This window comes from Macaca nemestrina, chromosome 1, assembly GCF_043159975.1.
Source record: "Macaca nemestrina isolate mMacNem1 chromosome 1, mMacNem.hap1, whole genome shotgun sequence".
NCBI lineage: Eukaryota > Metazoa > Chordata > Mammalia > Primates > Cercopithecidae > Macaca > Macaca nemestrina.
In genome coordinates, this window is record NC_092125.1 from 202,941,345 (window position 1) to 202,965,602 (window position 24,258).

Here is a 24,258-nt window from a genome sequence, read left to right on the forward strand (position 1 = left end):
GGACCATAGGCGTGCATCACTATGCCTGGCTCTTTTATTTTTATTTTTATTTTTAAAAGTTTTATTTGTAGAGACGGAGTACTTTATTGCCCATACTGGTCTTGAACTCCTGAGCTTTAGTGATCTTGCCTCAAATAAAATTCTTAAACTGATTCTCTTAACTGTATTCTGGCTCATGTTCTCGATACTCTTCTCTCATTGCTTGGCCCTAACTTGACCCTTTTTACGTTTATCCATGGTAGAAATTGTAAACTGACATTGGAAGGTAGTGGAGATCAGAGGGAGGAGTTTGAGAGAAACTCCTGCTTCAGGTAGTCAACATTGTTGTTTTTTTTTTTTTTTGGAGACAGAATCTCGCTCTGTTGCCCAGGCTGGAGTGCAGTGGCGTGATCTTGGCTCACTGCAACCTCCACCTCCCGGCTTCAAGTGATTCTCCCACCTCAACCTCCTGGGATTACAGGTGTCTGCCACCATGCCTGGCTAATTTTTGTATTTTTTTGTAGATATCACCATGTTGGCCAGGTTGGTCTCGAACTCCTGACCTCAAGTGATCCTCCTGCCTCAGCCTCCCAAAATGCTAGGATTATAGACTTGAGCCACCACGTCCAGCCTTTTTTTTTTTTTTTTTTTTTTTTTTTTTAAAGGATCTCGTTCTGTTACCTAGATTGGAGTGCAGTGGTGTGATCACGGCTCACTGCAGCCTCTAGCTCCTGGGCTTACGTGTTCCTCCCACCTCAGCCTCCTGAGTATCTGGATGTGTGCCACCACAGCCCAACTAATTTTTATACTTTTTGTAGAGAGGGCAATTTTGCCATGTTCCCCAGGCTGGGAGCCTACATCTTTAATAAATAAAGGAATGTACTCTTGAATCCCTTGCCTGGGGATGGGTAGTGACTCTAACCTCAGGCAGCAGAAACAGCTTGCTGCTTATAACAGAGAAAACCAGTAAACTAGTTGAATTATAACTGTTTTGAATAATCTATTTCACACATCATCCTTGATGTTATTACCTTGTAGGAATGACTTTGGAGATAGGTAGGTAAATGGAAGCCTAAAGAGATTGTTATGCTGTAGGTAGGATTACATTTAACAATGAGTAAGGTTTGGAGGGATTCTTGTGACACGTTATTTTCTCCCCCTGGATATGAGGTTTGGGGAACCCCAGGGATCTCCCAATGTGGAGAAATATTGGGATACTTCATTATAGGGTTTGCATCCCCCCCTTTCCTGAGGTTTACCAAAGAAAAATAGTGGATTGGAGCAAATGCACTCCCTACTTTAACTTAACTATTCACAACTGGGGAGGAGCCATGATCTTTTGACTCATCAGGTCACATAGTCATCTTGAAGACATCATTGCTCTTCAGCATGTTGGTCTTTACTTATTAAATTAAAAAGCATGAAAAATAGCTAACATAATTCTCGTGATGGAATTTGCTTTTTCATTTATTGGGATTTTGTGCGTTTCATGTTTTGAAAATAAAAGGGAATGGGAGGGGAGAAAGTAGGGGTCATTGCTGAACCCTGATGCTTAAAGGTAGGTGAACGTTTAATCTCCATCGCTTGATCATTGCTATTGTCTTTACCAATGTCTGAAAGTTAGCATAGAATAAATTTTCAGTTGTGTGTAATGTGTATGTAAAATTCAAGATGCTGACTTGAAGATTTTTCCATCTCTATTCTAAACAATAGGTGCGTTCCATGGATGAACTGAATCATGATTTTCAAGCACTTGCTCTGGAGGGAAGAGCGATGGGAGAGGTAAGTGAACTGGTGTGTCAGAAAAGTGGGTTGTTTTTAAGGGAAGATTGGAGTTGTCTTTCATCAGATGTGTCCAAATCTAGTCTCCAGAAATATGTGCTTGCTTTTCCTTGTTGCCATTCTCATGATAGGGACAGGATGCTGGAGAATTTTGCCAAAACTATGTCATTAAAAGAAGAATGTTAACCATAACCTAATGTCTTAAAAGCAAAACAAAGTAGCCAAAATGTGAGCATAAATTATTGAATATTAATGTCAGCTATAAATTGAGTCATTAAAAGCCTAAGAAGTATTTTAATTTTATATGCATTAAATTAAAGGCCAACCTTTGCCTCATTTTCCAGTGGCTAGGTTCCCCCCCCCACCCTCCGTCAATGGCAAAGGGAGTCTTAGATTGGCTTACTAATCAGAAAATGTCAGTAACCTATTTTTAGAGTAGTGCCTTTTTTGAGGAAGTTGTTTAGAGCTCCATTGTGAAAAGGAAGTTGTTAGGTTTCTGGTGGAGGAATTACGGAAGGTAGAGACCTGAGCTAGTCATACCTTACAGGAAATTCAGAAATAAGAATTTTGCTTTGATTGTAATGTTTAAAATTTGCAGAAACAAAATTTACTTTTATCCATTGCATCAATAGAGAAGGTTGCCATAAGTCTTAAAAAGGAAGGGGAGTATAGATACTAACATGTAGCCAACTGCTGGCTATTCTAGCTGTGACAATAAGCATGTATTGATGACAAAGATAGAATATACAGTTTGAATTAACTACTTAAAATACCACAGGCCCACAAGTGGTATTTGTTGTGGCTTTCTTGTTCTGGAAAGTAACGTTAGGTTTTCTCTTCCATTTCATTTTTTGTGTATCTAACATTTGATAGCTCCTACATCGATTTTAATGTTTCACAAGAGGGAGAATTACTTTATTCTACGGTCCTCATTTATACCATTTATTAGATACATTTGTCCTTTGATTTAGCAAATATTTGATCCCCAGGCACTGTGCTAGGTTCTGAGGTCAAAATTAGGATAATTACACTTCTGAATTTGAAGCAAATATTCCTTGATTGCCTTTGTGGTTAGGCAGTGAATAGTTAAAAATTGTTGATGTCTAAACTGAGATTCTTGCTTTCTTTGTTATAAGATTTTGTTTCTAACTTTCTGAATCGTCTTGTGGCCAGAGTCCAGTGTCCTATCATCTTGAGTTCATACATTTTTGGTCTGTTTTCCTCCTAGAGTTTTAGGAGATGATTGGGAGATGTCCTTGTATTTCCTGTGCCTGTCACTGACACAATGCAAATCAATAAACCCTGTATGGTTTAGAAAGTCTAAAAGACTTTGTCACTAAGTTTTTGGAGCAGATTTGAACAGAAAGTTAACGTATTTGTTGGCTATAAAGCATAGAAAGAGAAACTATGTTTATTGTCTTTCTTACTCCTATAATTCTAACCTGGTGTATTCCACCAAAAATCCAATTCCAGGTTGTTTTTCTTTCTTTTTTGAATTTTTTATAAAAATAGAAACAGAGTCTCACTATGTTGTCCAGACTGGTCTTGAGCTCAAGTGATCCTTCTGCCTTGGTCTCCCAAAGTGTTGAGATTACAGGCATGAGCCACTGTGTCCAGCCTGTTTTTCTTTTAAAAAAATTAATGATACAAAATAAGAATAATGCCCTATTATTGTTTTGTGAGCAACAGTTTATAATCACCGAATGCTAAATTTTTTTTTTTTTTTTTTTGAGACAGAGTCTCGCTGTCACCCAGGCTGGACGAATGCTTAATTTTAATTGAATAGCAAGCAATTTCACTAGAGGGTAAAGTTTATTTAAATGACAAGTTGACAGTGTTAAATTCTTTTTTATCATTTTTTTTCTTCCAGAAATGCTTGCTTTTTTTTTTTTTTTTTTTTTTGGTATATGTGTATAATTCCTCGGGCATGGATATAGGCATATGTTAATAACAAAACAGTATATTCCATCAGTAATGCTGTGTCATTCTTCCTTTCCCCACTATTCACAAGTAACAGTAACAACTACCATTTATCAACCATAGGTAGATGCTAAGGGATTCTTATGCATTATCTGATTCATAACTCTATGAGGACAGTTCTATTATCTGGATAAGGAAAAAGGCCAAGAGAGACGAAATAATTTGCCCAGGGTAACACATCTAGTAAGTGATAGGATTCTTCCCCGGCTTCCTCCCACTGCAAAGCATGTGCCCTTAATTAGGGTAAATGAAGTTAGTATCTGTAGAATAATTGAGAGGTTAAACATTTCCTAAGTGTGGAATGAGGTTTCTTTATTCAAGGAATTCTTTTATTAGCTAGTTGAGGAAACAATGAATATACATATAAACAGAAAGAGCAAATTTTTTTCTATGTATGGTTGGTGTTCAGAGAAGGAGGGAATCATTATTGACAGGACTATTTAGACTTTAATGGAGGAGGAGACATATTCCTTAAAAAGCATCTTCGGCCGGGCGCGGTGGCTCAAGTCTGTAATCCCAGCACTTTGGGAGGCCGAGACGGGCGGATCACCAGGTCAGGAGATTGAGACCATCCTGGCTGACACGGTGAAACCCCGTCTCTACTAAAAATACAAAAAATTAGCCGGGCGAGGTGGCGGGCGCCTGTAGTCCCAGCTACTCGGGAGGCTGAGGCAGGAGAATGGCGTGAACCCGGGAGGTGGAGCTTGCAGTGAGCTGAGATACGGCCACTGTACTCCAGCCTGGGCGGCAGAGGGAGACTCCGTCTCAAAGAGTCTCAAAAAAAAATAAGTAAATAAATAAAAAGCATCTTCTAGTTTAGGCTTTGGATAGGTACAGATTAAGAGAGTTTTTTTGCAGCAACGTGAGAACAGCACAAAAGAAAAAATGAAAATAAACTTTTTCTTTTTCTTTTTTTTTTTAAAAGAGACAGAGTCTCACTCTGTTGCCTAGGCTAGAGTGCCGTGGCACAATGTCGGCTCACTGTAACCTCTGCCTCCCAGGTTAAAGCAGTTCTCCTGCCTCAGCCTCCTGAGTAGCTTGGGACTACAGGTGCACGCTGCCATGCCCGGCTAATTTTTTTTTTTTGTATTTTAGTAGGAGCAGGGTTTCACTGTGTTGCCCAGGCTGGTCTTGAACTCCTGAGCTCAGGCAGTCCGCCCGCCTCGGCCTCCCAAAGTGCTAGGATTACAGGTGTGAGCCACCGTGCCTGGCAGAAAATAAGCTTTTATAATAAAAAATTTAACTTCATTAAATTTTCTTCCTTTTTAGCAATAAAATATCTCTGAGAGGGAGTGTGTATAAATACAGTATTTACTGGCCAGGAGCGGTGGCTCACGTCTGGATTGCCAGCACTTTGGGAGGCCGAGGTGGGCAGATCACCTGAGGTCAGGAGTTCGAGACCAGCCTGGCCAACATAGTGAAACCCCATCTCTACTAAAAATACAAAAATAAGCTGAGTGTGATGGTGTGCGCCTGTAGTCCCAGCTGCTTGGGAGACTGAGGCAGGAAAATCACTTGAACCCAGAAGATGGAGGTTGCACTGAGCCCAGATAGTGCCACTGCACTCCAGCCTGGATGACAGAGTGAGTGAGACTCCGTCTCAAAGAAAAAAAAAAAAAAGACAAAAAACAAACCAGTATTTACCCATATAAACACTAGACGTAAATTGCATGACTTTTAAGCCAGGCACAGTATCTTCGTTTCAGTTATTTGTTTTTTTTTTTTTTTTTTTTTTTTGTGGCTGTGTGGGCACCTATGCGCTTGTGCATCTGTGTGAGTCTAGGGTAAACGCTAGTTATGTAAAGAATGTATGGAGTCTTTAGAATTCAAATAGAATTGGTTCCCTTCAAAGTAATTGATTTCTAGTAGTTAAAGTTAGTGCTGGCTCTTGTTACTTTTTTTTCTTCAAAGCCACTGTTGGCCTCTTGGTGTCACTTTGAAAGGTTTAGAGTATTTCTTAGAAGAAATCTTGCTAAGAAGTGACTACTTAAAATATCACTCTCCAAGCTGTTCTTAGCTGAAGGACTCATAGTACAAGTGCTTTGTGTGCCTCCTATTCTACAAAGCTCATATAAAAAAGAAGATAGGAAAATATGTTAGGAGCAGGGCCACAAATTATTTAAAAATGTTTTGTCTACTTTCCTTGTTAGCCCCTTTCATTTGGCTTAAAGCCCTGAAAAGTTTAAAGGCACATACTTTAGCAGATTTTATTTGCATATCAAGAGATCAGTCCGTTAATCAAGGATCCTAGAAAAAGATGTTTGTAGTACAGAGGAAGGCTCACTGACCTTGGGCTTCTGGGCTCTATTTCTAAATTGGTTTGATTTATGATCTTGCATAACCTGTTTGCTCCACCTGTAGGTTGGCAGCATTGTTACTGTTCATGACCTAGAAAAGGATGGATTTTTAAAAAAGAGAGAAGTTGTAGTTGGAAAGTACTTTGAGAGTTTGACAGAAAGGTACTTTGTTCGCATAATTGGTTTTTTAACTTTTAAAAATCAAGGACCTTTTTTTCCCTTAAGATTCTTTAATGTTTTATGTGTGGTAAACTTGACAGCTTCCAGGGAAGTTAAAATAGTAGTGAATACTAGCTTATTTCTACAACAAATGAATTGTATTTAGATATGTGACTCTTCATCTTTGTCTTAGAAAGCTGAAGCATAGAAAAACATACCCTTGATTATAACAAGTTTGTCAACCTGACAAAGGAAATCTAGAAAGTGCTTCTGTGTATAGAGTGGTAACGAATCCTACCTTCTTCACAGGAATTAGGATAACTTCAGATGTATTTAAATTGTAGCTTTATATTCTCATTAGACATTATATAGTACTTGATCCATAGGTGTGGGATAGCAGAATGGCAGAGGGAGGAATTTGATAGTGATTTGGGTGAGCTTTAATCCAAAGAAAGGCAAAATTTGGTGGGCTAGAGGTAGCATTGGATTGGGCCAGAACTCTGACACCACAGCTTCTTAGAGCCGAGGTTCAAACATTATCTTCTTTGGACTTACTTTTTTCTACCCGTAAGATAAAGATGTTGAACTAGATAATTTCCCAGGACCTTTTCAGGTCTAAGATTCTGAGAGCTTGCCCTTGTTTCTTTCTTAAAAAAGATAGAAAAGAGGAATTGTTCTGGCTTTTTTAGGATATACTAGAGAGTGTCTAAAAGATATCCTTTTAGATTGACTTTCCCCCTGTGATTTAGAGATTTTGTAACTTTTCATTGGGTTTTTTTTTTTTTTTTTTTTTTTTTGGGAGACGGAGTCTCGCTCTGTCACCAGGTTGGAGTGCAGTGGCGCAATCTTGGCTCACTGCAAACTCTGCCTCCTGGGTTCAAGCGATTCTCCTGCCTCAGCCTCCTGAGTGGCTGATGCGTGCCACCACACGCCCGGCTAATTTTTGTATTTTCAGTAGACAGGGTTTCACCACGTTTGCCAGGATGGTCTCTATCTCTTGACCTTGTGATCTCTCTGCCTCAGCCTCCCAGAGTGCTATGATTACAGGCGTGAGCCACTGCGCCTGGCCTCATTGGGTTCTTTAAAGTGACTTATTCAGTGTCTGCAGCTGCCCAAGACATTTGTAAGTGTCCATGAGAGTTCGTGGGATGGTAATACTGGAGTCAGGGCAAGTATTAGCCTGACTCTAGTATGGAGACTAAATCTGTTCATTTTTTTTCCACATCTTTCCATTATGGCAAACAGTGTCTCAATAGAATTGGAGGCTTTTGAATAGCTAAAAGTACTTCTAGAATCCACAGCTTTGGGAGGGCTACCTTGACACTGGCTGTTCCTTGCAATTAGGATGCCATAAAAGCAGCGTAGTTGACTCCAAAATGGATTGAATTTTGGGAAGATGTCTATCAGCAAAATCATACAGACTTTCTTGCTGAAGGGATGAAAAATTAATAATGCCTTGAGGTATATTAATATAAAAATATCTGACCAAGCAGTGTAATTAATTCCCCTTTTCCCTCAAAATGTAGCTTTTTTTCTTTTCTTTTCTTTTTTTTTTTTGAGATGGAGTCTCACTCTGTCGCCCACGCTGGAGTGCAGTGGTGCGATCTCAGCTCACTGCAACCTCGATCTCCTGGGTTCAAGCAGTTCTCCTGCCTCAGCCTCCCAAGTAGCTGGGACTATAGGTGTGTGCCACCATGCCCAGCTAATTTTTGTATTTTTTTTTTTTAGTAGAGACAGGGTTTCACTATGTTGGCCAGGCTGGTTTCGAACTCCTGACTTCCAGTGATCCACCTGCCTTGGCCTCCCAGAGTGCTGGGATTGCAGGCGTGAACCACTGCGTCTGGCCAAAATGTAACTTTCAAGTACAATAGTAATAGTAAAAACACCCTAGTTCCCTTAACTTTTTGGGCTTTTTTTTTTTTTTTTGACATCTTGCTCTTAAAAGGAAATGTTTATTTTAGAAGAAACTGCTAGCCACACCAAGTGGCCTGGAGGAAGAAGAACTTGGTAAATGGCTTATATTAGGTTAATGACTGCTAGAGATAAAGTGACCTTTTTATCAGTATTGTTTGAGGAAGCTCCTGGGACCCAAAATAATAATTTTTGGATTGGGATTGGGCACTTTGAGGAACGAGATAGGAGAAGGTGTTTTCTAACCCTGGAAATGTGGTCATATTTGACATTTTGAACATGGTTCCCAGGTCAGTCCTGACTTTGAGACCAAAGCACAAACCCCACCCATTCTTCTATCTGTCTTCTGACCTGCACTGGGAAGACCAGGAACCTACTACTGTGTGTAGATGTTAAGCTGTCTTGGAATGTTTGAATGCAGCATATCATATGTTTGCAGCAGAAGATCCACATGCTGCTTACTTTGTCTTCATTAAATTTCTTCCCTTTCATCAACCTCCTTTGACTCTTTTATCCATATTAGCATGCTTTATTGGAGGGAAGACTATAATAAACAGTAACACTTTTCAATATAATGATCTATATGATATCATTATCCATATGATTCTCCCAATAGGTTTTTGAGAGGGTATTATTCCCATTTTTTTTAGATGAGCAGAATGAGCCCTAAGGTTAAATGACTCCAGCTAAATTCTTAAGTGTCAAGATGGGGATTATCTTCAAATTCTGTTTTTTTTCTAGGCTTGGAAGTAATAATAGCTACAAAATATTGAGTGTATACAATTTTCGCAGAACTTTGCTAATCACCTCATGTATGTTACAGTTTTTACAGTGGTCCTGCAATATTATGGTGCCCTTTTTTTAAGATGAGGTGAACAAAGATTAGAGAGGTTAATGTAATCATTAAGACTGTGTTTGAACCCAGATCTTTTACTACTCAAATCCTGAATTTTTCTGGTTGGTTTCTGCATATTCAGAGTCTACTTACTCAAAATTTAGCTTCAGCTATCAGCTCCCCTATTAAAGCTTTTTTGCTCCCTCCCATTAGAAGCTGTGAAGGGGAATTCAAGTAGCAAGTGATTTGTAGTATTCTTACAGAGATGATACAAATGATGATCTGGGCTTTATCTTCTGCATACTGGACTTCAAGTACTGTTTCAACAGTCATAGCCCAGTTTTATACATAATGATTCGTGTTTATACGGTGATGTTTTCTTTTTTCTGATAGAAAAGTTTGTTTGTTGAGGGTGGGGCTTCAGCTAATAATGTGCTTTGTAAACAGTAGCTGCTAAATATATTGTATTGAAAGAATCATATATCAGTAAATATTTTTTCCTAAGCATGGGTTCCTTTTTACTTTTCCTTCTACATCAGAAATTGGTATCCCTATCTATTCCCCCAAGGGAGCTCAGTTCAATTTAGTAAATATTGGTTGTATTTTCTGTTCACATGACTTTTTTATCCTCGGGGATGTTGGGGTGTAGAAGGAGAGAATAAGGAACAGACAAAACTGAAAGCATATATTCAGGCTGTCTGCAAATATATACATTTAACAGCTATTCATTAGCTACTTTTGCAAAAATAGAGTATAGAATACAAACAATAAATCAGCAGTGCTGTTATCCAAATTGAATGCGATGTATAAAGGCATTTTTAAATAAAGGATCTTTTGTTTAATATTGTTGTTACTGATCGATAGTACTTTCTCTGGGCCATCTGTTGGATCACAGAAACATATCCTCATTATATATACAGTAACCAGACATAATGATGTTTAGAAAAATAGAATTACTTTTGTTACATTGCTTTCTCAAGCTAGTATTAAACTATGTTGTGTGTAATTCCTTCTTGGTTACTGTAACCTTGCTAATAAGGAACCAGAACATCAAAGCAAATACATTGTATTTTGATTAATTAGTATATGATGTGGTTCTCATTGTAGTGAAGCATGTAGCAAACATTTATTTTTTGTGTTGTATTCCCTATATACATAGCAGGCATATTTATGAAATATTTATTTCCTATAGTGAAGGAAAAGGGGAACTTGTCCATACTGAGATCCTTGTCTTGTCAGATCAAAAATTTTAAAATACCTTGAGGCTGACTGGGTGTGGGTTCATTAGAGTATTTGGTCCCATCTTGATGCAGATTATTCTTTGTTATCTCAGTCGGGCTGTTTGCTTCCTGCTTTGGGGATGTGAGGGGATCATGAAGCAATCTAGATGTTTTCATCATTGTATTTGTGAACTTTACAGTATCCTGAGGGGTCTGGAGCTTATCTTTTGTATACTGGGTTCGCAAGTACTGTAATATGTAATTATTAAAGTGAAGACCTATTATAAAATGAATGTGGTTATGCTATAGGTCAAACCATATAATCAAAACAAATTGTTATACCAAAAAGATACTTGCACTTGCATGTTTATTGCAACACTGTTCACAATCGCACAGACGTGGAATCAACTTTGGTGCCCAGCAACAGTGAATTGGATAAGGAACATGTGGTACACCTACACCCATAAAAAAAGAATGAAATCATGTCCTTTGCAGCAACATGGTTGCAGCTGGAGTCCATTATCCTAAGTGAGTTATCACTGGAACAGAAATCCAGATACCACATGTTCTCACTTGTAAGTGGGAACTAAACATTGAGTACACATAGACATAAAGAAGGGAACAGTAGACACTGAGGACTCCAAAAGGGGTAAGGGAAGGAGGGAGGCAAGGGTTGAAAAACTACTTATTGGGTAACTATGTTCACTATTTGAGTGACAGGTTCATTTGAAGCCCAAACCTCAGCGTCACACAATATATTATAGCCATGTAACAAACTTGCACATTTGCTCTCTGAATCTAAAAAAAAACCGTGTAGTTTATTCATATATAAAAACATGTGACCTTATTTATAGGTAACCTATAGATAATATAACATCCCTTATATGCTGTTCCTGTATCATGCAGAAAAGCCTGATTCACTCTGGGAATTTCATCATTTTATCAACATACTTTACTGTCAGTCTCTCAGGTTTTATGAAGGTAGTAGAGAAGAGAAATTTCTTGGCTGTCTTCCATTAACGAAATGGGAAGATATAAAGAAAGCTTTACTTGGGCCGGGCGCAGTGGCTCAAGCCTGTAATCCCAGCACTTTGGGAGGCCAAGATGGGCGGATCACGAGGTCAGGAGATCGAGACCATCCTGGCTAACACGGTGAAACCCTTCTCTACTAAAAAATACAAAAAACTAGCCGGGCGAGGTGGCGGGCGCCTGTAGTCCCAGCTACTCAGGAGTCTGAGGCAGCAGAATGGCGTAAACCTGGGAGGCGGAGCTTGCAGTGAGCTGAGATCCGGCCACTGCACTCCAACCTGGGCGACAGAGCGAGACTCCGTCTCAAAAAAAAAAAAAAAGCTTTACTTTCAGATTCAGAAGGGCATGTGTATGGGAGCCTGTTCAGGTTAATTCACGACAAAATAACATGGAGTGTAAGGTGCTAACAGTATTTCTGAATGTTCTTTAATGGACTTGCTTTATGAAAGTATGAATGATATCTTTTGAAGTGCTTGGTTTCTAGGATGAAGTCGTAGCCAGACACGGTTGTGTTCTTTGGTGTGTGCAGAAAACAGGAAACCCCTGTGCGTTTTGAAGTTTAATGGTAGTCATCAAGTTAGCAATTCTATCTAATATCTAATTTGTGGTTGTCCTAAAATTTGTTTATTTATTTATGTTTTTGAGACAGAGGCTTGCTCTGTTGCCCAGGCTGGAGCGCAGTGGCACTATCTTGGCTCACTGCAACCTCTACCTCCTGGGTTTAAGCGAAAATTCTCGTGCCTCAGCCTCCCAAGTGACTGGGATTATAGGTGCCTGCCACCACACCTGGCTAATTTTGTACCTAATAGAGGCAGGGTTTCACCATATTGGCCAGGTTGGTCTCGAAAATCTGGGCTCAAGTGATTCGCCCGCTTCAGCCTCCCAAAGAGCTAGGATTACAGGCATGAGCCACCGCACTCGGCCTGGTTGTCCTGAAATTTAAAAGCTACCAAATTCTTATCTTGACTTGATTGCTCTTTTTGCTCTTACTGTCCCCCAGCAGCCTACAGTGGATCTTCAGGGCAGCCTCAATACCCTTTGGATACATAAAACTTGAACTTTTGATACTATATGTACAGATTTGGATCTGTTTGTGTTTTTATTTTTGTATTTTCTTTTTCTTCATGTACCACACAGGAGACTTAATGGATTCTGTTTTCATTTAGCTTTTGCACTCAGCTGTCTGCAGAATAGATTCCTAATTAAAAGAACTCCAGTGATAGACTGGCTTATGTATACCTAATGAATTCATTCTCGATCGTCATAATAGGCAATGACTCTTTTGAAATTATATAGCTTTTGTTTTATTTGATTTAAAATTTTTTGAGTTGGAGCCTTTCTGTGTTGCCCAGGCTGGATTACAGTGGCATGATCTCGGCTCACTGCAACCTCCGCCTCCCAGGTTCAAGCAATTCTCCTGTCTCAGCCTCCCAAGTAGGAGGGACTACAGGTGCATGCCATGACGCCTGGCCAACTTTTTGTATTTTTAGTAAAGACAGGGTTTCACCACATTGGTCAGGCTGGTCTCGAACTCCTGACCTCAGGTGATCCACCTGCCTCAGCCTCCCAAAGTGCTGGGATTACAGGTGTGAGCCACCATGCCTGGCCAGCCCTTAATTGTTTTTATTTTTATTTTTTTGAGATGGAGTCTCGCTCTGTCATCCAGGCTTGAGTGCAGTGGCGAGATCTCGGCTCACTGCAACCTCCGCCTCCCAGGCTCAGATGATTCTCCTGCCTCAGCCTCCCAACTAGCTGGAATTACAGGCATGCACCACCACACCCAGATAAGTTTTGTATTTTTAGCACAGGTAGGATTTTACCATGTTGGCCAGGCTGGTCTTGAACTCCTGACCTCAGGTGATCCACCGCCTCGGCCTCCCAAAGTGCTGGGAATTCAGGCGTGAGCCATGCGCCTGGTAAAATTATATAGCTTAAAAAAACAAAACAAAACAAAACAAAAAAAACTTGCTTTGAAAGCTGAGAGACATCTAAGCAGCAATTTTGTCCTTGCACCCACTTCCGCAGTTCCTTTTCTTACCATTTCATGTCTGGATTACTACATTGGCCTCTTTGCTTAGACTCCCAACATTCATTTGCTTTCCTTCACCCCATTTTATGGTGGACTGTCAGATCAATCTTTTAAAGATAAATTTTATAATGTTACTACCTGTTGCCTATTGGATTAAAGCCCTAGGGGTGCTTTTTTTAGTCTCACTGGCAGCTGACATTAGTGATTTTTCACCCTCTTCTTATTGCTACCCTGTGTTGATGGCCAGTTTCCAGGTGGGCACCTGCTCCACTTGCTTTCACTTCTGCCTACCTTTGTTCATTGTAGAAGGTCCTTTGCACCGTCTCACTCACTCTAAATCAGGGTTGTCCAGTCTTTTGGCTTCCCTGGACCACATTGGAAGAATGTGATCTTGGGCCAGACATAAAATACACAATCACTAATGATAGCTGAACTAAAAAAAAAAAAAAAAGAAAAAATTGCAAAATAAAATCTCGTAATGTTTTAAGCAAGTTTATTACTTTGTATTGGGCCACATTCAAAGCAGTTCTGGGCTGCAGATTGGACGGACTTGCTCTAAATTCTGTCCCCTTCTTTAAGATAGTTCTTGACCATCCTATCCCAGGTTCATTTCTTCATTGGTGGTTGGTTGCTCTTCCTTTCTTCATCTGTAGTAAGCTGTGAATTCTAACAGTCTATACTACATTATTAGGCAGTGTGCTTATCTTAAAATTACTTGTCCGTTTGACTCTGGTTTTTCTTTTTAATCTTTTAAGTTCCTTCAGGGCAAAGAATGTCTTTTACTGCTTTTTTTGTTTTTTCCAGTAGTGTCTAATGCAGGCTGTGCGTTTTAGGGTATGTGCAAGTAGTACTTTTGGACATCAGCAAGTACTTCAAATACTAAAATTCATTTTTTCAATAGTCAGAAAAGCAATGTTGATTTCCCAGTTGTGGGAGAGAGATCAGATTACCTCATCTTGTCCTATACTCTGCAGTCTCCTTGATTTCATCCTTAGTGGTGGAAGTGTTATTTAAAGGCATTAGTTACAAGTATTAACAGTGCTTAGAAAAGGCACTTAATAACCTGGGAAAACCTTTAAAAAATCTGTTAATTTATATACTGCATAATTATAAAAAAAATCTGTTAATTATAATTATGCAACAGATTAAAGTTTGCTTTTTTATTTTATTTATTTATTTATTTTTTTGAGACGGAGTCTTGCTGTGTCTCCCAGGCTGGAGTGCAGTGGCGTGATCTCGGCTCACTGCAAGCTCCGCCTCCCGGGTTCACGCCATTCTCCCGCCTCAGCCTCCCAAGTAGCTGGGACTACAGGCACCTGCCACCACGCCCGGCTAGTTTTTTGTATTTTTAGTAGAGACGGGGTTTCACCATGTTAGCCAGGATAGTCTCGATCTCCTGACCTCGTGATCCACCCACCTCGGCCTCCCAAAGTGCTGGGATTACAGGCTTGAGCCACCGCGGCTGGCCAAGTTTGCTTTTTAAAAAAGCAATATATTAGATTTCAGCCAAAAGAGGTATTTTGTTAAGACACCACCATGTCTATGGAAGTCTGTTTTCAGTAGTAACCAGTTGCAACAGTAGGATAAAAATTTTAAGCAGTAATTACTACATGCCAGATTGTGATGATACCTAGTAGAGAAATACAAAGAAAATCATTGCAGATGTTGATTCTTAGATGGTTTTTTTGGTGATTTGAATTAAATTAATGAGAACACAGATTTTAACGTTTAAAAATAATCTTTACATGTAAGTATTGAGTAACATTAAAGTGGATGCAGGAAGTAATCCACTTTACTCTGCTTATATGTAGATTATTTTTAATACCATGAATATATACATATATGTAAATGTGAAATGAGAATTTGGAAGATCTTATTCCTTCACTGAAAGAGAAGGTGAAAACTTAAAAATTTTTTGCTTTATATACTTATTTTTAGTTAAAAAAAAAAAACTGGCTTGTGATGGAACACTGAACATTTTTAATATTCCTTATTTAAGCAACAATTTTCAAAATGAGTTGGAATTTTTTTTTTTTTTTTTTTTTTTTTTTTTTTTTTTTTGAGACGGAGTCTCGCTCTGTCGCCCAGACTGGAGTGCAGTGGCCGGATCTCAGCTCACTGCAAGCTCCGCCTCCCGGGTTTACGCTATTCTCCTGCCTCAGCCTCCCGAGTAGCTGGGACTACAGGCGCCAGCCACCTCGCCCGGCTAGTTTTTTTTGTATTTTTTAGTAGAGACGGGGTTTCACCGTGTTAGCCAGGATGGTCTCGATCTCCTGACCTCGTGATCCGCCCGTCTCGGCCTCCCAAAGTGCTGGGATTACAGGCTTGAGCCACCGCGCCCGGCGAGTTGGAAATTTATTACAGGTTGGGTATCTCTTATCCAAAATACTTGGGACCAGAAATGTTTTGGAATTTTTTGATTTTTGGAATATTTGCATTATGGTTACTAGCTGAAGAGCCTAATCCAGAAACATGAAATCTGAAATGCTCCAGTGAGCATTTCCTTTGACTGTGACATTGACACTCAAAAAGTTTTGGATTTTAGAGCATTTCAAATTTTGCGGTTTTTTGGGTTAAGGATGCTAATCTTGTATCAGCTTGCTTAAAAATATTTGAAACTTAGGACATGAGCTCTTTTCTTAAAATTGCTATTAACTTTTGCCCTTTTGAAATTACATTGAAGTGGCCAGGCGCAGTGGCTGACGCCCGTAATCCCAGCACTTTTGGAGGCCGAGGCGGGTAGATCACAAGGTCAGGAGATCAAGACCATCCTAACTAACACGGTGAAACCCCGTCTCTACTAAAAATACAAAAAATTAGTGGGGCATGGTGGCAGGTGCCCGTATTCCCAGCTAGTCAGGAGGCTGAGGCAGGAGAATGGTGTGAACCTGGGGGGCGGAGCTTGCAGTGAGCTGAGTTTGCGCCGTTGCACTCCAGCCTGGGCAACAGAGCGAGACTCTGTCTCAAAAAAAAAAAAAAAAGAAAAAGAAAAAGAAATTATGTTGAAGTGAAATGTATCTGCTTGAGAGATAGGCCTTATTTATTTCAGACCACCATACTCTCAGTTTTTATTTATTAGAAAATTAGTTTAAAATCATAACAAAAGTATATTTTGAAACAAGTAATCCACAATCCCAGTGCACTAGCAAACACCCTTCTGCTTTTATTTTTCTTTCCAGTCTTGATCCGAAAGGGAAGAATGCATGAGGAGAAGCAGTCTTTTTTTTTTAATCTTTTTTTTTTTTTTTTTTTTTGAGACGGAGTCTCTCTCTGTCGCCCAGGCTAGAGTGCAGTGGCACAATCTCGGCTCACTGCAAGCTCCGACTCCCGGGTTCACGCCATTCTCCGGCCTCAGCCTCCCGATTAGCTGGGACTACAGGCGCCCGCCACTGTGCCCGGCTAATTTTTTCTATTTTTTAGTAGAGACGGGGTTTCACCATGGTCTCGATCTCCTGACCTTGTGATCCGCCCGCCTCGGCCTCCCAAAGTGCTGGGATTACAGGCGTGAGCCACCGCGCCCGGCCCGAGAAGCAGTCTTTACATGTACAATTTTGTATTTTACTTTTAAAATTTAATGTTATTTTATAAATATTACGTGTAGTCATTATGGCTATTTTTGGTGAGCCTGCATTGTTGTGCTATAACTTACTTGCTTATTCATTTCTTTAAAGAGACAGGGTCTCACTGTGTTGCACAGGCTAGTCTTGAATTCCTGGCCTCAAGTGATCCTTCTGCCTACCAATATGCTGGGATTACAGGTGTGGTCCACTGCATCAGGCCCACAGCTAATTTATTGTTGAATACTTAGTTTGCTTTCAACTTTTTTTTTTTTTTTTTCCCCGAGACAGAGTCTTGTTCTGTTGCCCAGGCTGGAGTGCAATGGTGCGATTTTGGCTCACTGTAACCTCCACTTCCTGCGTTCAAGCGATTCTGCTACCTCAGCCTCCCGAGTAGCTGGGATTACAGGCGCCTGGCCACTACACTTGGCTGATTTTTGTAGTTTTAGTAGTGACAGGGATTCACCATGCTGTCCAGGCTGGTCTCGAACTCCTGACGTCAAGCAATCCGCCTGCCTCAGCCTCCCAAGGTGCTGGGATTACAGGCCTGCTTTCAGCTTATCTTATTCTTGTTTTAAATTTTAATTTTTAAAAATAGAAATGGGGTCTTGACATGTTCATGTTGCTCAGGCTGGTCTTGAACTCCTGAAGTGACCCTCCCACCTCAGCCTCCTAAAGTGCCGGGGTTACAGGCATGAGCCACTGCATTCAGTCTCAGCCTCAACTTTTTTTTATTCTTACAAACACTTTGAATGTAGATTTTTTTTTTTTTTTTTTGAGACTGGATCTTGCTCTGTTGCCCAGGCTAGAGTGCAGTGGCATAGTTATGGCTCACTGCAACCTTGACCTCCCAGGCTCAGGTGATCCTCCCACCTCAGTCAACCTCCTGAATAACTAGGACCACAGGCATGTGCTACTACACTTGGCCTTTTTTATTTTAAAGTTTTTGTAGAGATGGGGTGTCATGTGTTGCCTGGGCTGGTCTTGAACTCCTAGAGTCAAGCTATCCTTCTGCCTCAGCCTCCCAAAAGTTCTGGGATTACAGGAATCAGCCACCACAGTTGGCATGACTCTTGATACGTATGTAGTTTCTGAAGCCCTTCCAAAAGAATTATGCTAACCAGGAATGGATGAACTTGGCCTTTTTTTTTTTTTTTTTTTTTTTTTTGAGACTGAGTCTCGCTCTGTCGCCCAGGCTGGAGTGCAGTGGCGCGATCTCGGCTCACTGCAAGCTCCACCTCCTGGGTTCATGCCATTCTCCTGCCTCAGCCTCCCGAGTAGCTAGGACTACAGGTGCCTACCACCACGCCCGGCTAATTTTTTGTATTTTTAGTAGAGACGGGATTTCACCATGTTAGCCAGGATGGTATTGGTCTCCTGATCTCGTGATCCTCCCGCCTCAGCCTCCCAAAGTGCTGGTATTATAGGCGTGAGCCTCCGCGCCCAGCCAAACTTGGCTTTTTTAGAAGATATGTTTTAATAAGTTAAAACTTTAAATAAAGCTTTAGTATAACTTAATATCAGTATAGTTCTTAGTATTTGTAAAAGCACTTCATATACTATCTCACTTGATTTCACAACAACAGTCTGTGGTATGGAGAGACTAAGTTGTGTGAAAAATATACAGTTTTTACAAGTAAGACTACCACATGTGATTATCAGTGGTTACCAATCAAACTTCTTCATTTCAGTTAGTTCTGAAAGGTCCTTTCTCTGAGTTGATATCATCTTCTCTTAATGTACTGAGAGTGTGGTGAGATATATACTAAGAGATTAAGAATTGTTTTGGTTGTTGGTCTGTCTTACCAGCTAGTTAAATATCAAACATTCATCTCCTGCATTGGCTACATTCCAGTGAAACTAAGCTTGTGTTGTAAGTTAGAGATGCTAGATAATAACATGATCAAACTGATCACGTCTGCAAGGTTGGCACATCCATATTAGTAGTATTTCTTAAGATGCTCAATTTCTGCCCTGAGAGACGCTCTGTGCAGCCTGTATTGAGTGTGTAATTAGCTACCTAATATTTTATTCCTTTTGAGAACAGAGTAGTTGCTAGAGAGCCCTTTTACTGTTGAGATCATCACTAAACCTCATTGATAAATCCCTATTCAAATATTAGTGGTGGTATGGTCAAACAAGTCTAGGCAATAATTGTCTTGCCTCTTTGCAGTTCCTGAAAAGCCGTAATCATGGTTCTTGTAGTGTTGTTTTGTTGGGGTAGTTAATGTAATGAGATTTGTACTGCCATGGCCTAGGTGATGCCATGATCATTGTGTCTGATAGTGTGACATAGGAGTGTTTCATTGACAGACCATTAGTATTGTCTATTGGCTGCTACTTTGCTCTTTTAAAGGATAGTAGCTGACTTTTTGGTTACTATTTCAGCGTTGTATTATGTCATTACATGTGTTATCTCTTTCATTGTACACAATAGGTCATTTTGTAGGTGAGAAAAAGCAGAAGAGGATAAAGGATAAAATTCACACAGCTGGGATTTAAAACTAGTTTAAAATAAAGTGATTGCAGAGCATTCATGGGTCTTTATCACTGTTATTAAAATAAACCTAGAGTTTCTTGATATTCTCCACTTTTTATTGTCTTAATCCGTGTTTTAAGGGTTCTTGGTGTAGGATTTTATGACACAATTGATTGTTAAGTGTGGTTTTGCATATTGTTCTTTTTTGTTAGATGGAAAGGAAAAAAGGTGTTTCCAGACAAAATTTAAAAGTGTCTCAAATGGCTAACATTGCTTGTAAACCAGTGCTTGCCTTCTGTTTTGTTTTCCAGAAGCCTCGTGAATAAGCTTACTGATTTTTTTTTTTTAATTTTCATAAGTTTTTTTCTTTTATAAACTTATGATCCAGGACGGGATAAATAGTGTATGTGTGTGTGTTTCTCCCAGAGATTTGAGAGCAGACACTATTGGTGGTGCAGTTAGGAATTCCACTTAATGTGACATTATAAGGAAGAGTACAAGGTCTATTTATTGTATTGCTGGGGATGATAGGACTCCTCAAGTCTTGGTTCTCAGTTTGTAGATCTTGAAATGGACTGTTATTACTAATTCAGATGATTGGGTTATGATATTGACCCCACACTAACCAGAACAACAAGAGACTAATGTATGAAAACCAAAATGCAGTCTACTGATTTTTTTTTAAGGAGAAAAAGCAACTCTTAGATGGACAAGGATAGTTGTGTTTGGTGATTGGCATGGTTGGCTATAGGAGGAAGCCAGTTCCTCTAAGAATATGGCTTGGTAAGCAGAGTTGGAGCCAAGGAGATTACTTGGGTGTTGTTAGTGTCCAGTGTAATTAAGCTACTATCTAACCAGATGTATTGATTGCTTTAATAAGAATAGGCTTCTTTGTGTGTTGTATGCCCTGCCCTTAAATGTGTCACCTGGATAATACTGGCTACATCTGACTCCTTGGGTCTCCTTTGCTTTTATTGGACCAATTCCTAACTCCTGTTATCTTCTTTTGGAATTGTCAAATTGTTTAATCCTCTTACTACCAAATTATTCTTTAAAACAGACTCTGTACATCTCTTTTGTGATCTGTTACTTTTTCCCTTGTCAAAAAAAAACCAGTCTTTATTTCCAAATTCTTGATGGGGTGGATAGCGACTATCTTTTCATAGGTTGGATGCATTTACATTTTTGGTTATTGTGTGTTAAGTGAAGATTTGGCAACTGCTGGTATTTATGCCAGTGGGTTGGCAAACCAGGATATTTTATCCAATGCTGTGGATGATGTTACCTGCAGAGAGGTTACTGTTGAATTTGAAATTGTACTTGGATAACACATTATCATTTGCTTTTATAATTCAGTAGTTTCTGGCTCCTTTTAATATGATCAGATTTGAACAGTTAGGTATCTTTTAGCTGACTGTTGAATATAAGTGATTGCTACTAATTCTCAGCTCAACACGTCTAAATTGATTTGATTTTGCAGAGTTAAAAAAAGCCAGTTTGTTTGTTTGTTTTTTTTTTTTTAAATACAGAAGGGCTATGAGACAAATTTGGGGAAAAGATGCAGTGGAACAGAGGTAATTACTTTTTTTCAAATTCAAAAGGATTTTACTTTCATCACTTACTTTTAAATATTAGAAATGGAACAAGAAGTGTTTCTTGAAAACAAACTCCTAGAGAAGTGTTTCAAATATACAAAAACACTTCCACATATTCACGACTGTGTTATTGCTGCTTAACAAATCACCCTAAAATTTAGTGGCTTAAAACAACACAGTGTGTATGTGTGTGTGTGTATGTGTGTGTGTTTTAAGAGATAGGGTCTCACTCTGTTTCCCAGGTAGGAGTGCACTAGTGTAATCGTAGCTCAGTGCAGCTTCAAACTTCTGGGCTCAAGGAGTCCTCCCACCTCAGTCTCCTGAATAGCTGAGACTGCAGAGGTGCGCCACCACTCCAGACTAATTTTTAAAAAGTTTTTTGTAGAGCTAGAGTCTTGCTATGTTGGTTGCTTAGTCTGATCTTAGACTCCTGGCCTCAGCCTTGCAAAACACTGGGATTACAGGTGTAAGCCACCATGCCCTTCCTAAAACAAGACAGTTGTTTAAGCCTCACAGTTGCTGTAGGTTAGGAACGTAGGCATGGCTTTCCTGAGTCATCTGCTTCAGGGTCCTTCAGAAGCTGCAGTCATGATTTCAACTGTGGCTGCCTTCATCTCAAAGCTTGCTTGGAAAAGGTCTGTTTCCAAACTTACTCATGTGGTTGATGTCAGAATCCATTCTTGGCTGGTTGTTGGACTGAGGATCTCAGTTCTTAATTGTGTGTAAATGGCCCAGGGCAGAGACAGAGTTCAGTGGGAAGCTGCGGAGCAACAGCTTTGTATATGTAGCTGTTGTCCAGAGATGTCTCTCTCTTGGCTTCATGTGGCCTCTGTAGGGCAGCTCACAACATAGCAGCAGTTATCGTCAGAGTAAGCAATCAGAACAGTAGATAGAAGAGGACAAGTAAGATGGAAATCACAGCTTTTGTAACATCTTGAAAGTAACATCCCATGACTTGCCTTATGTTATTTCTTAGAGGCATATCATAGGTCTAGCCCACAGTCAGGGGAAGGGGATTACATCAGGGCATGAGTACTTGTAAGTGAAGATCATTAAGAGTCATTTCAGATGCTGCTAACCACAGCAGTCGAGTGTAGACTCCATATGTTTTGGAGGAAAGGGAGAAAGACTAAGATCCAGAGACTTTTAAGAACTTTGCTACTTTTGCTTCTGTCTTTGCCCAAGCACCTTGGTTCAGTCTTTTGCTTTCTTCTTTTTTTGCCGTAGTGGCAAAAACCGCAATTACTTTTGCACCAACCTAATAGCACTTTGCTTCATGTTTGCTGTGTTGTTGTTTCCTTTTGAGAGAATTTACCCTGAAAATAGCCTTGCTTATGTGTTCACCTGCTTCTGCCGGCTTTGCACATTATGACAACCTGGTATACTATCATGAAAGGTGACAGGATCCCAGAAGTGATTTTTGAGCTGAAAGCCTGCTGCTTTCTGTAAGCAATTTTACAAATTATGGACAAGACTATATTTACATATGTAGGGTGGAGGCTGGTACTTTTGGAAACCGTTCCTTGAGGTTTTTTGTTTGTTTGTTTGTTTTTTGAGAGAGTCTTGTCTGTCGCCCAGGCTGGAGTGCAGTGGCGAGATCTTGGTTCACTGCAACCTCTGCCTCCCTGGTTCAAGCAATTCTTGTGCCTCAGCCTCCTGAGTAGCTGGGACTACAAGTGTGCACCACCATACACAGCTAATTTTTGTGTTTTTTAGTAGAGACTGGGATCTCGCCATGTTGGCCATTCTAGTCTCGAACTCCTGACCTCAGGTGATCCACCTGCCTCAGCCTCCCAAAGTACTGGGATTACAGGCATGAGCCACCACGCTGGGCCCCCTGTTCCTTGAGTTTTAAATAAAGATTTACAAGTTTCTGGGAAGAATGAACTCTTAAAAATTTAAAGGACAAGAATGGTTTTGATCACCTTAGCGTTCTTTGCACTGTTATGTGGAGCATAAAACAAGTGAGGCCCTCCTTAGGCTGACATTCTTTCTTCTGGAATACAAAAGAGTAATTGCTCTTGCTTTGCACAAAATACGGGAGGAAAAAAAATTTAGTTGGAGAAAGGGTATAACCAATGGGGAAAGAAATTTTATTTGTAATCTTCGGACAGGACATTTTTCTTTCTTTCTTTCTTTTTGTTTTTGGAGACGGAGTCTTGCTCTGTTGCCCAGGCTGGAGTTTAGTGGCACGAACTCAGCTCACCGCAACCTCCCCTCCTGGGTTCAAGGGATTCTCCTGCCTCAGCCTCCCAAGAAGCTGGGACTACAGGCCACCGCCACTATGCCCGGCCAATTTTTTTTTTTGTATTTTTAGTAAAGACAGGGTTTCACCGAGTTAGCCAGGATGATCTTGATCTCCTGACCTTGTGATCCTCCTGCCTCGGCCTCCCAAAGTGCTGGGATTATAGGCATGAGCCACTGCGCCCGGCCTTGCAGCGGACAGGACATTTTTGAGACTAAAGGGAGAAAAATAAGTTTAAAAATAATTCTTGAATTGTCCTTTGCATAGTTTACATTAATTTTCAGTATCCCCTCTGTGACCTGATTTGACAGTTATTTTACCTAGGTGTGATGTTTTTGAACACATTTATTGAGAACCTGTTGTGCTAGGCACTCACCAATAATATTTCTAATCATCACAGCAACTTGAATGATATTTTCTTTATCAATGAAAAGAGAATGAGGTTCTGGGCAGTTTAGTAAAATTTCCTAGGGCACTTCAGAGTTGTCTAGTTCAGTGCTTCCCGACCCTAATGCTTAGCGTTGATCAGGGCTCTTTCCCATTTTACCCTGATCCCCACCCTCCCCCAAATGCCCTTAGGGCAATAAGCGGTATACCAGGAAGACTGCTACTTATAACTGTTCATTTTCAAGGAAACTTAAGTATCTGTGCAATTAAATACCAGACATATGTGTGTTTTGTCCTAACCTTGTTTAATTAGTAAACAACAAATTAGGTCCTTAAGAGCAAAGTGTGTGGCAAACTGCTTTGGTCCAGGCAGTAGCCCATGTCCATGAGATAGATTGTAGAGCCACTTAAAGGTAGATGAAAATTATGCTGAGAAACCCAGAAATTAGATTTGGGAAGCAGAGATTTATTTTAGTGAGAGCAGAGTTTAATTATTTTTCCATTACATTGGGTTATGGGTTAAATGGGAAAGTTAAACCTTTATTGTCAAGGAGAGGAAATGTTTTGTGCTTTCTGGTTTTTTATTGTGTTCCTCTGAGAAATTCAACTCTCCAGGTATTTTTGTGCTCAAAAATGGTGGTTAAATACTATCTGAAACGTCTTAGTTTCCTGTGTAATAGCAGTTGAAAACATAATTAGAGGAAATAAGAGGGGGCATTTTAGCCAGTAAAGCTGATGACCAGAACCAAGAATGATAGAGTTCTGTGGAATTTT

The 24,258-nt window shown here is 39.9% G+C and overlaps 1 protein-coding gene across 25 annotated transcripts in view; it reads left to right on the forward strand.

Moving 5' to 3' along the window:
- The window catches only part of LOC105494601 (pumilio RNA binding family member 1), a 136,820-nt gene that overhangs the window by 36,120 nt on the left and 76,442 nt on the right, over positions 1–24,258 (forward strand). For all 25 annotated transcript variants that reach the window (XM_024796819.2, XM_024796820.2, XM_024796808.2 and 22 more), the window contains exon 3: positions 1,693–1,761. In XM_024796819.2, the coding sequence (XP_024652587.1) occupies positions 1,693–1,761 (69 nt within the window). The remainder of the gene's footprint in view (positions 1–1,692; positions 1,762–24,258) is intronic.